Source organism: Chaetodon trifascialis, chromosome 21 (assembly GCF_039877785.1).
Source record: "Chaetodon trifascialis isolate fChaTrf1 chromosome 21, fChaTrf1.hap1, whole genome shotgun sequence".
Taxonomy (NCBI): domain Eukaryota; kingdom Metazoa; phylum Chordata; class Actinopteri; order Chaetodontiformes; family Chaetodontidae; genus Chaetodon; species Chaetodon trifascialis.
The window spans coordinates 97,501-110,334 of NC_092076.1; the positions used below are offsets into that span (position 1 = coordinate 97,501).

The 12,834-nt window shown below is 42.4% G+C and overlaps 1 protein-coding gene across 1 annotated transcript in view; it reads right to left on the bottom strand.

The window, feature by feature from the left end:
* The window catches only part of tcerg1l (transcription elongation regulator 1 like), a 42,479-nt gene that overhangs the window by 10,660 nt on the left and 18,985 nt on the right, over positions 1-12,834 (bottom strand). The window contains exons 6-7 of the mRNA XM_070991425.1: positions 1,862-2,004; positions 15-83 (exon numbers count right to left, since the gene is read on the bottom strand). Of these exons, the coding sequence (XP_070847526.1) occupies positions 15-83; positions 1,862-2,004 (212 nt within the window). The remainder of the gene's footprint in view (positions 1-14; positions 84-1,861; positions 2,005-12,834) is intronic.

Here is a 12,834-nt window from a genome sequence, read left to right on the forward strand (position 1 = left end):
ACAGGCAGACCCACCTGGACAGGTAAGAAAGGCCACTTCTCAATGCTGAGCTGAGAGGCAGAGACAGGTCCAAATAAGCACCGCTATAAGAGAGAAGTACTTTTTTAATTACACACACAGGATATAAATCACCTGTGGAGGGATGTGTGTGATGGGCTGCCCAATCACATACTCCAGGGAGTTCGGTGTTTGGTGCATTGCTCAAGGGCACCTCAGCAGTGCCCAGGAGTTCAACTGGCACCTTTCCACTGACCAGTCCACACTCTGCACTGACTGGCCACCCTCCTGCTCCTAACGCCCCTATGGACTGAAATATTGCCATCCCAAGATAAGAGATATATGTCTCACATCATTGTGTCTACATGTCCAACTGTCTGTCTGTCTGTCTGTCTGTCTGTCTGTCTGTCTGTCTGTCTGTCTGTCTGTCTGTCTGCATGGACCTGTCCCTCTCTACCCCTCTCCAACCACCACGACAGCAGTCACTGGACAGCTGGACAGTCAGTGCATATTTTCCACCACAGGGTGGCGGTATGTTTTCCACAGTAGGGTCACTGGACATCTTCTACATTGGTCAGTGCATATCCTCTACAACAGAGTCACTGTATATCTTCTTCAGAAGAGTCATTATATGTTTTCTCCAGCAGTCACTGCATATCCACACCTGTCAACTGTCCCTTTTTTCCTTGATTCTACTGTATTTACAGTACTCATTTAAATATTTTCCACAAATCTCACGTATTTTTAACCTTTCAAAAAAAAAGAAAGAAAAAAAAGTTGGCTGTTACATTGACTGGATGCATAACTGCCAATTTGATGTGTTTGCTGAGGTGCAGCAGGTGGCAGTATATAGAATATTAGGTGTAATCTAGTGACAAGTAGTCCTTCACTCAAACAGCAGTCACCGATAGAAGAAAAAGAAGAAGAAGCATAAACATGAGACGGATGGAGCAGCTACCAAAGTAAATCTCACCAAATACCAGCCTGACAACTGACCTGCTCCACCAATGACTGTATTTCTACTATCTCTGTCATCCATTTTTATAATCACCCTCCCCTACCAACTGTCTCACTTGCCAGAAGTCTCTCTCAAAATCATAACTGAAGCATAATGTGTACGTGATATGTACAGATCCCTCAAGTAATACTTAAATAAGTGCTGAATTTATCTGCCCTTTTGTGTTTTCATTTATATCATGTAGGGATGTTCACAACATTTCATTTTCAACCAGGTATCTGATTCTGATCTCCTAACTGTAGTCCGTTATTTAACATAGGAACTAATGTTAGGTAAATCAGTCTTTGATGCTCTGATATTTCATAGCAATTGCTGCCGAGTGGTGTTTTGGGGATTCATTGCATATACCCTTGTCTAAATGCAAGGGGTATGTAGATAGTGGTAATAGTGGTGGAAATTTCCTTTCAAATCCCAATGTTGAAAGGTATGTGTATATCTTCTACAGCAGAGTCACTGCATATCTCCCACTGCAGTCACTGCATGCAGAATTACTGCATATCTTTTACAATGGAATCACTACATATCTTGGAATCGCTGCATATACTCTAAAGCAAAGTCACTGCATATGTTCTAGACTCAGTTTCAGATTCAGTCACTGCACATCACCAATCGTCATCACATATCTTCCACAATCAAATCAATGCACACCTTCTACAGCAGTGTCACTGCACGTCTTCACCACGCTACTTTTTTACATCACAACAATCCTTGCTAGCATATATTTATGTCTCATCTTTAAAAAAAGGAAACATCTCCAGCACAACATGTTTGTCTAAATGGAAACAATCTAAGACACTGAGCTCCTGCATGATCTGAATGCACTTGTGATTGTTGAATGCAATTTACCTGTGTGGGTGGAGACAGTCTTCTATCCAGGCTGATGTTTGGCCGTAACCACGCACCTCTGCGCCGTTGATTGCTCAAAATGAGAGGCCACACCTCATTGCCTCTCTGTATTTGAAGTCCTGCCCACTCCCAGTAAGCTCCACCTACCAGATGACATTGTCATTTTAGCATTATTTAGTATTCCATCCATCCATTTTCTATGCCGCTTATCCCTTTCGGGGTCGCGGGGGGGCCGGAGCCTATCTTGGCTGTCAACGGGCAAGAGGCGGGGTACACCCTGGACCGGTCGCCAGCCGATCGCAGGGCACAAACACACAACCATTCACACTCACACCTAGGGGCAGTTTAGAGTCACCAATCAGCCTAATGAGCGTGTTTTTGGTCTGTGGGAGGAAGCCGGAGAGAACCACGCATGCACGGGAACAACATGCAAACTTCACACGGAGAGGCCCGACCCAGGAATCGAACCTGCGACCTTCTTGCTGTGAGGCGCGTGCACTACCTGCTGCGCCACCGTGCAGCATTATCAAGTATTAGTTTTCATAATTATTATACATTCATATCTGTTATCTATCATAGAGTTCATAGTTGTTGTCAAGTTTAAAAGTCTAGACTGGTTATTGTTATTATTTTATACAGCTCTAGGGTTGTTTTAAGACGACATTAAGGTTGTTTTTAGCAGTCACTTCGACACCTTTGTTGTTGTGTTTTTAAATATTTCTGCATTAATTCTGTTGCTGCTGATTTTAACCACCAGAGGGCTTCTGTACTCACAGGAAAGAGGACAGAAAAGGGGAGAACTGTTTTTGTGTGTTTTCTTCTTCTTTCCCTTGCAGCTGCTCTTCTTCATTCCTGACACATTTAATCAGTGTCACATTAAAATGCAACACACACCACAGGCAGAGTGTGTGTGTGTGTGTGTGTGTGTGTGTGTGTGTGTGTGTGTGTGTGTGTGTGTGTGTGTGTGTGTGTGTGTGTAAGTGTGTATATCTGCAGCATCTGCAGTTATGACTGAAACACTTTAACACTTCACTGTCCTCCTCTCCCACAAAATAGAAGTCTCTCTGGGTAATACTGCTTTACAAACTGACTGAAACTGCACTTAGACCAGGTTGCAAGCATAAACTGTGGGAGCTAGCATGGCTAGCATGCTAACAACAGCAGGCCATAGTTATTAATGAAACATTTTAATGTTATAGAACCTCTGTCAGCATTCATTGCAGCCAATCATCATCTCTCCTTGTGCTGTCTGTATTATGTCATGTGCAATTCAAAACAACAACAACAACATAAACAACAATGTGTCCTGAACAAGAAGCAGTCCCACCACCTGTCCCTGATATGCTGAGCAAGTCTGTTGAATAACTGAGCAGAGGATGGTGAACTGTAGAGTGTAAGAAGAGAGGCAGTTAAATACTGTGTAAAAATATTTGAGGCAAAGCCATTACATTGGATTGAATTTAAAAAATGATTAAGGCTCCTAACAGCATAAATCCAGTCTGATCTGCTGAGTTTCTGAAAGTCACAGGTGGTAAAAACTGATCTGAAAACAGGAAACCCACAAAGAAATGTCCACGTTTTTCTTTAAGGGACATTCCACAGATTTTACACATAAATTGAAGTCATCATGATGAGGACTTATCAGGATGCTTTCTACAGTTTAAAACATTAATCCTGACGATGTCACCATGATGTCATCACACTACTAATGTCATATATGTGGTCCACAAAGTAGAGGAGTGCAGTTTGAGAGATGTAGTATATAAAATAAAGTAAAACTTCATTCATACATCACTTTTTAAAACTGGTGTCATAAAAGTTAAAAATCAGACAAAACATGACAAGTTTGTCAGGGTGTACAAAGTCATAAAGCTGAACATCATCAGCATAGAAATGAAATGAAACAAAGTGAGGGATAATGTGCTCAAAAGGGATCATATAAAGAATTAAACAGGATCCATGTTTGATTCTTGTGGAACGCCACAGGTCAGACACTGTGAGGGATGGATACAAAGAAGTTCAGAGTAGCAGGAAAACCATAATATAAAACATGTGGCAGATATCCATCCATCCATCCATTTTCTATGCCGCTTATCCCCTTCGGGGTCGCGGGGGGACGGGAGCCTATCTCGGCTGTCAACGGGCGAGAGGCGGGGTACACCCTGGGCCGGTCGCCAGCCGATCGCAGGGCACAAACACACAAGCATTCACACTCAATTTAGAGTCACCAATCAACCTAATGAGCATGTTTTTGGTCTGTGGGAGGAAGCCGGAGAGCCCGGAGAGAACCCACGCATGCACGGGAAGAACATGCAAACTTCACACAGAAAGGCCCAACCTGGGAATCGAACCGCCGACCTTATTGCTGTGAGGCTGTGAGGCATGCGCACTACCGTGCAGCCCCTGGCAGGTATCCAAACTCCTATTTCTTCAGACAATTTAATAAAATGCTACCAAGAGAAGACAAAACAATTTCACTAAATGTGAAAAACATAGGTGGAAAAAAAATGTCTACAAAGAGAACAGCATTACAACATGTGATGGCTCTTACGTGGTCTTAATCTCTTGATGCATTTAATTGTTTCTGTCATAATATTGCTTTCAAATAGGCCTATATGTTGGTGTTAGCAGGTTAGCATGTATCAGATTAGCAACAACAATTTTCACTTCCTCCATTTTTAAGCAAAAGTCAAAATTCATACTTAGCTTCACAAATACAGCAGTTGTGTTGTGTCATTTCCTGGAGATTTACCATAACCACCACAGCCTCACCCGAACCCTGACCCTTAACCTTAGCCCAAGTCTTCAGCCAAAAGTTTAATGATTTATGTTATGGGGACCCATAAGGAAGGCAAGTCCCTGTCACCACAACATGAGTAAAACATGTCCACACACACACACACACACACACACACACACACAGCACCTGACAGCAGATAACTGACAGCTACGTCATTGCTGTGACAACCAGTGAGTCGACTAAATAGCATCATGGGAAAAGAAGACACATTTCATCCTCTCTCTCTTCTTCCTCCTGATGAGTTAATCTCTCTCTCACTCGTTTTCAGTCAGGATATAAAAGGAGGATTCATTTGCATCTGAATGTGTGTGAAGCAGCTTTGTCTAAAATCACATTGATGTTCTCTCTCTCTCACACACACACACACACACACACACACACACACACACACACACACACACACACACACACACACACACACACACACACACACACACAGCAGTAGGTAGGTCAGTTTCGTTTGAAGTGTCTTGGTCTAATTTTCTTTCTGATTTCCTCTCTTTCCTTCCCACTCTCTATCCCTTCTCCTCTAATCGCATTTATTTCTTTATTTTTCTACCTTTTCTTTATTATCCCCCTCTCTATTCTCCCCCTCCATCCCCCCTCTCCATCTTTCTTGTTTGTGTGACGGGCGAACCGACCAAACACAGGCAAGAAAAACAGGTCCAGGGTTACCATGGAAACACAGCTGTCACCATCAGCACCAACTTGTCACCATGGAGATGAGACAATGATAACTTTAATAACCTGCAGCCTCACATCAAGGGTGGAACTGAGATGGCTCACATGACCTTCACCCAGCCAATCAGAGAGCACTAAATATTTACTGAACAGAAGAGTGTCTGAAAGAAAAGATGCATGATGACGTGTTTATATCATCATTTACATCATCAGATGTGTTTACATCATCTGACGTGTTTACATCATCACCAGACGTGTTTACATCATCTGACGTGTTTACATCATCTGACGTGTTTACATCATCATCAGACGTGTTTACATCATCTGACATGTTTACATCATCTGACGTGTTTACATCATCTGACGTGTTTACATCATCACCAGACATGTTTACATCATCTGACGCGTTTACATCATCACCAGACATGTTTACATCATCTGACGTGTTTACATCATCACCAGACGTGTTTACATCATCTGACGCGTTTACATCATCTGACATGTTAATATCATCAGACGTGTTTATATCATTGTCAGACATGTTTAATATGCTCAGCAGTGCCTTCTAGTGGTTGTCAGTGTTATGACTCCTCCTTCCTTCCTTTTTTTTCTGTCAATTTAGTCAAAAGCTTCAGTCTTTTAATTTAATTTTAACTTTATGAAAGTATAAATTAATTTAACTTACACTCAGGCAGCTTTGTTCCCACGGAAACAATGAGGTGACAGAGAGTTTTGATTTTGTAGGACCATCAACTGCAATCACTGCATTCAGTTTAACCCTACGGGCTGTCAGGGGTGCAGCTGTTCGCCTAACTGACCACAAAGACTGGAAGCAGAGCAGTAACTGTAAACCTAGTACAAAGACTAAAAGAAGGGGTGGACTGTTAGCCTAGCTTAGCACACATGGCCATAGTTCTATAAAAAGACAAACTTTCCACTGTGGCGGTTCTGTGACTTGAAACTAAAACCCTAAAAATTTCTGTAATTAAAATATATTAATTTAAACTTCATCTTCTAAAAGTTATTAAAACATGTGTCACATCCACTCCACACCGTACCTGCCACCTGCTCTCACCTGAGCTGCTCACCTGTGTCTCACCACTCATTATATGAGGATATAAGCTCTGCTGCTTGTGACTCTTTGCCAGATGTTTCTCTTACAACCTGCCCTGTTCTCCATTTCCCTGCATCCAAACTCCATCTGCCTGCTGCAGTCCTGCAGACTCTCTGCGATCTGGCCATGATGCCATCATGTGTGTTGTTTTCATTTCTTTATTTCAATCTACAGGCTGCTGTAGACTGAAATAAAGATAATTATCTGTAAATGTAAATAAAGACTGAATTGTTTATTAACTGTCAGTTTGGTTCCCACAGTGCTGGTTAACTGTCAGGTCCCGCCAGTGCAGCGAAAACACACACACACACTAAAAGTAAGAACATCAGCATCTCAAGGGGAAATGTCCAATTAGTTCATTACTGCTGAAGACTGTGATGGACTGCATGCGCACACAAACACACACACACACACACACACACACACACGTCCCAAAACACACATGCACACATGCCCACACACTGAAACACACACACACACACACTGAAACACACACACACACACAAACACACACACACACACACACACACACACACACACACACACACACACTAACAGTGCCCCAGACACCTGAGAGGAAACAGCTGATGAAGCAAAGAGAAGAAGAGGAGACCATGGAGGGGAGGGGCGAAGAAGACGTGGGGAGAGAGGAGTAGGATGAAGAGGAGGAGTGTGATGGGTGAGGAAGGTGAGAGGTGAAAAGTTTGTCATAAATCAGCCTTTTTCCTCAGACTTCCTCAATTTTTAATATACTAAATACACTGAAATGCGTGTGCATGTGTGTCTGCGTTACTGAGTTTGTGTGTGTTGTGTGTATGCAGTGCATCTCATCAGTGATATCCACTCTCATCTTGTTATATGAGCAAACCTGCTGTGAAATTATTCACTAAATTAACTGCTGTGTTCCAGTGTGTGTGTGCACGCACACGTTACTGTATGTCAGTATTAATGTTGACTGCTAATTTTATTTTGAAAAACAAAGTAAGTCCAGAAAACTTGAGAGAAATGTTCATCCTGAAATGAGTGAGAATGAGAAGAAAATCGGAAGGACAATCATCTTATTCGTCACATAATTTTACATGCTCATGCACACACGCCATGCATTTGGTGAAACTTGTCCTCCGCATTTATCTCATCCTGGTCGTCCTTCCTCCGTGGCAGACCAGGAGCGGTGGGCTGCCATCCGACCGGCGCCCGGGGACCAGTTTCCTTTGTCACCATTGGTCAGGTGATGATTTTCTTGCATGTTTTTATTGGGGTTTTTTTTTTTAAGGAGGATACCCCAGGTGAACACGGGGACAACATGCAAACTCCACACAGAAAGGCCCCTTTCCTCAATCAGCAGGCACCGGACACATGGTGGAGGACACACCCCCGGCGCCCGCAGCGGGAATCGAACCCGGGACCTTCTAGCTGTGAGGCGACAGTGTTTCCACCGTGCCAAATGAGCAATGAGATGATGATGACAGAGCTTTTCTCAGGGTGTTTGTCCTGAGGGTGGAAGTCAATCTAAGGTGATTAGAGTTGATTAAAAAGGATTAAAGCTGATTTAAAGTTGTCCATAGTTGATTAAGGTTGATCATACTTGGTTACAGCTGATTTAAAGTTGATTAAAGTTGATCATTATCACAGCCACGGCCGTGCTTCCCCCTCCTCCAGCAGAGGGTGCTGTTGCTTCTCTAGATTTGTGTTTCTTGATCTGGGTGAGGTTCTCAGTCGACACTTGGATCTCTCCACCTCGTCATAGTCCCTGTGATTCTGCCATTGATCTTCTTCTTGGGGCCTTGCTGGACCTTTCAACCAGTCTCGTCCCGAAAGAGAGGCCATGCAGGAATTTATTGATGACTCACGCACTGCGGCCACTATTCAACCCTCTTCCTCCCCTGCTGGTTGCTGGGTCTTTTTTGTCTCTATAAAGGATCAGTCCCTTGTCCCCACATTGACTACCACAGTTTGAATAACATCACCTTAAAGAACTCGTTCTTTTTGTCGTTTGATTGAAATCGTTATTTTTCTGTTTTCTGTCTCTATGCTGCCATTAAATGTGAATAATAAAAGCTGATGTGAATATTTTAAAGATCTTTATTTTCTTTAAAATGTTTTTTGATTTTCCTTCAGTGTCTGAAATGTTACCTGATCTGAAACGTGTAGAGTTACAGCAGACATTTCAGGTGAGGAATGCAGGTGAACAGTGAATCGCCATGTGAGTCATGAACCAACACACATACAAAACTTTAATCAATCAATGATCCTGATTGTGATCAATGAATGAAACACATTCCAGTGTCTTCATGATGAGTTTCTGTAGTTTTATTTTAATGTTTATTTAACATGAACTCTGAATTTCAAGAATTTCACAATGATTAAAAAATTTAAAACTACAGCAGTTCTACCTTTTCACTCATGTTTCATTCATGTATTTCTTTTATTTATTAATCAGCAAGAAAGAGCTGCAGATGAAGATAAGAAATTTTTCATCACAAAATATTATTTGTTTTTGTGTTTGTGAGCAGCCATGAAAATCAGTTTTTACCTGCTTTTATTTTGGTGTTTTGTCTTGTGTGTATCAGTCATGTAGGCCTGCATTTTAAAGTGCAAGCAAACATGAGGAGGCACTACTGTCCACTCAATTTGCCTCTTTTAGACAATGTAATGGACTCTGTCCACAAAAACGATAAACAAAATGGGGCAAATGAAAAAGGTCAACAGCAGAAAGACAAAAACAATGCACTGATTAGACTTTTGGGCAAAATAGTGACGTACGATATTATGTCCGTTTAACCTCCAATCTTACTGAATAGATGAAACGCGAACTTAAACTTACAGTATGGTGGACACTACTTTTGAAAATAAATCAATCACACAAAAAGAACTTCCTTCTGCCTCAAAAACCCAGACAAGCAATATTTTATTTTCTTCCCAAAATACACAAGAACCTGAACTCACCCAAGGCAGACCCATCTTAAGTGGCACAGATGCTATCACTGAGGCAGCACCCAAATGCATTGACTTCTTCATCAAACCACTCATTAACTCTCTGGAAGTGTATCTCCAGACACACATGTTACTGAAGCTTGAGAAGACACAGTGCCTTGACATAGCTTACGTAGTCGCCATGGATGTGGAGTCAGACTATTGTGATGACTTTACAAACTTCCTGACAGACAGGAAGCAGCAGGTGAAACTGTGGAAAATCACATCCAGTACTTGGACCATCAGAACTGGAGCCCCTCAGGGATGTGTGCTTTCCCGCCTGCTCTTCTCCCACTACACCAACGACTGCACCTCAGGAGACACGTCTGAGAAAGTCCTCAAGTCTACAGACGACACAACGGTCATCGGCCTCATGCAAGAGGGTGATGAGTCTGCATACTGACGGAAGGTGGAACAGCTGGTCCTCTGGTGCATCAGAACAAGCGGCAGCTGAACCAAAACATCTACTGAATGGCCGTTTATCATCAACTAATATAATAATAATACAAAAAAAACATAAACATCCATCCCTCAGTGTCACTGTCAACATTAAACCAGTACACATTGTAAATTTCATTGTATATGTTGTTTTACTGCCTGTTGTTTTTTTTGTCTCTTTGTCCTCGTTGAGCTGTATGTCTACTTGTCTTTTTTCCTTTGCAAGTACATTGATTGCAATGTTTAAACTGGAGTCAAATTCCTTGTATGTGCAGACATACTTGGAGAATAAAGCTAATTCTGATTCTGATTGTCATGGGGAGTGTGAGGCGCCTAATGAATAAGACGGACAGGCTCGGGGCACTGATGTGGCAGCAATAGGAATCTCATGAATGCAGCGATACGTGCTTCAGCAAAACATGGCTGCACAAACCCGTGAACCCTATTCCAGACTCGAGAGGGTACAGGCTGATAGAGGTTGCAGGAAGAATGGCAAGGAGGGCGGATTGCAGTGTTAGTGAACAACAGTGTGAAGGAGTGTTTCTGTAGACAAGACATTCAACTGTTAGCAGTGAGCCTGCATCCATACTATCTGCCAAGAGAATTCATATGCAGCATCGTTGCTGCTGTTCAGATACCACCATCAGCTAATGCAGACATGAAGACATGGCATCTTCAACTCTGTTACAGTCAGGCTATTAGCACAACACCTCAATGCTTTCATGGCATTTTCTCAGAATTTGAACACAGTTCCCTCACGGCTACATGTCCATCATTTCATCTCTGGACAGAGATCTACTGGAGTGTGCCAAAGGAGCTGAAAGTGAAACCAACGAACTGACTGTTTTTCAACAGGTTTAGCACAAGACCCTCAGTTTTGTCCTCCCCCTCTACCAGCCACACAGACCCCACACCCCACTGCCTGCCCACACAGCTGCTCCCGTCTCACAACTCTTCAGTGATAAGGAGTAATACTGCTTCACAAAAGTGGAGATAAATTAAGCCCCAGTAACTACCATGGAATCTGTGTCAACAGCATCCTCAGGAAGATCGTCTCCTTAATTTCCTTACTAAAAAAAATCCTGAGCAAATCCCAAATCAGTTTTTTACCAAACGATCATACAACAGATCTGATTTTCACCCTCAGCATTCTAACTGACACCAAAGGAAAAAAACAAACCAAATGATTCTCCTGCTTTGTCCATTTTAAAAAAGCTTTGGCCTCCATGTAGCTTGAGGGTCTGAAGTACAAACTACTGCAAAGAGTTGGAGGGAAACCACACAATATCATCAACTCAATGTACAAAAACAACAAGTGAGCCGTCAAGATTAACCAGCAACACACAGACTTCTGTCCACAAAGATGAGATAGAGGTGCAGCCCTCCTCACCATCACTGAAGTGGACACCACAGAGGAGATACAACAGCATCTCCATCCTCTGACAAACTCTGTCAGACCTGAGCCTCCACCCCGAATCTGAAGCACACAAACATTAGCATGTTCCAAAGAAGACCTGTACGTACCTGGGCTTAAACATCAAACCTATTTGGTTTATATATTTTTGTTATTTACACATATAGGAATTACTATAATACTTGATTGTAAGCTTGCAATGTTCCACAGCTTTGTTGACACTTAGACCAATAGATAGACTAATAGACTAATTTAGTTAATATTTACTTGTTGCACTTATATTGTACCTTTTTGTTTTTATTTTCTACCTGCTTAATGTATGGAAATGTATGTTCCAAATGCCAATAAAGTCCTTTTGAATTGAACTGATTCACCACTCACATTGTTCCTCCCCAAACCCACTGATCCTGACCATGATACAGTGCTTCACACTGAACATGGGCAGGGGTGAAGCCACAGGCCCAACACCATCAACAACGCAGGATACACTGAGCCCCCTTCTACCTTCCCCACTTGCCTGTCAGCCAGGTGAAGACACAGGTGGAGAGATGGCTCCAGAACAAAGCTGCAGGTGCAGATGGACCAACCCCACGGTCCTGAGGGCCTATGCAGACCAGACCAGAAGCTTCAAGTGCTGTGGATGACATCCTGCATTGTTCCGGTACCAAAGAATTCTTCTCCATCTGCCCTAAATGATTACAGACCAGACCTCTGGTGGAGAGGGGACTGAGTGCAGGGACCTGGTCGTCCATTTTTTTTGCCGTGGACTGGAAATAACCACCTCCTTCCAAGATAATGGAGATGGTTGTGGACTTGGGGAGGACCGGGGGTAATTTCAACACCTTTTCTGTCCGGGGAGAAGAAGTGAAGTTAGTGGATACTTGGGAGTTCACCTTGACAACAGAGCGGACTGAAGTGTAGCACTGAGGCTATCTACAGGAAGTGACAAAGCAGACTCTGGAAGCTTAGGTCCTTCCATATGTGCAGCAATATTTTGCAGATCTTTTGGCTGTTGCAAGTGTAATTTTCATTGCAGCCATGGGTTGGTGCAGCAGCAGCATCAGAGCCAGTGACAACAAAAACGGAAGAAGCAATAAAGATGGCTGGCTCCGTGCTGGGGGCTGCTCTGGAGCTCCTGGAACTGGTTGCTGACAGAAGGATGTTGAAGAAACTGCCAACGTAACGGACAACACTTCACACCCTCTGCATGACCTACTGATCAGACAACAGTGTTTTCAGCTGGAGGGTTCTTCAACTCGGATGTAGGAAGAACAGCAACAGAAAATCATTCCAACCCACTGAAATAACGCTGAATAATGACTCCATCCAATAATGACTCCTTCTTATCTGATTTCCTATCTACTTTTTATTATATATATATATATATATATATATATATATATATATATATATATATATATATATATATATATATATATATATATATATATATATATAATTTATTTATTTATTTTTCTTTGACCAGCCAGAATGTCCTCACTTTACGGAAATGTCCTCACTCCCAAGGTCTAAAGATGGTTCTCACAAAGATA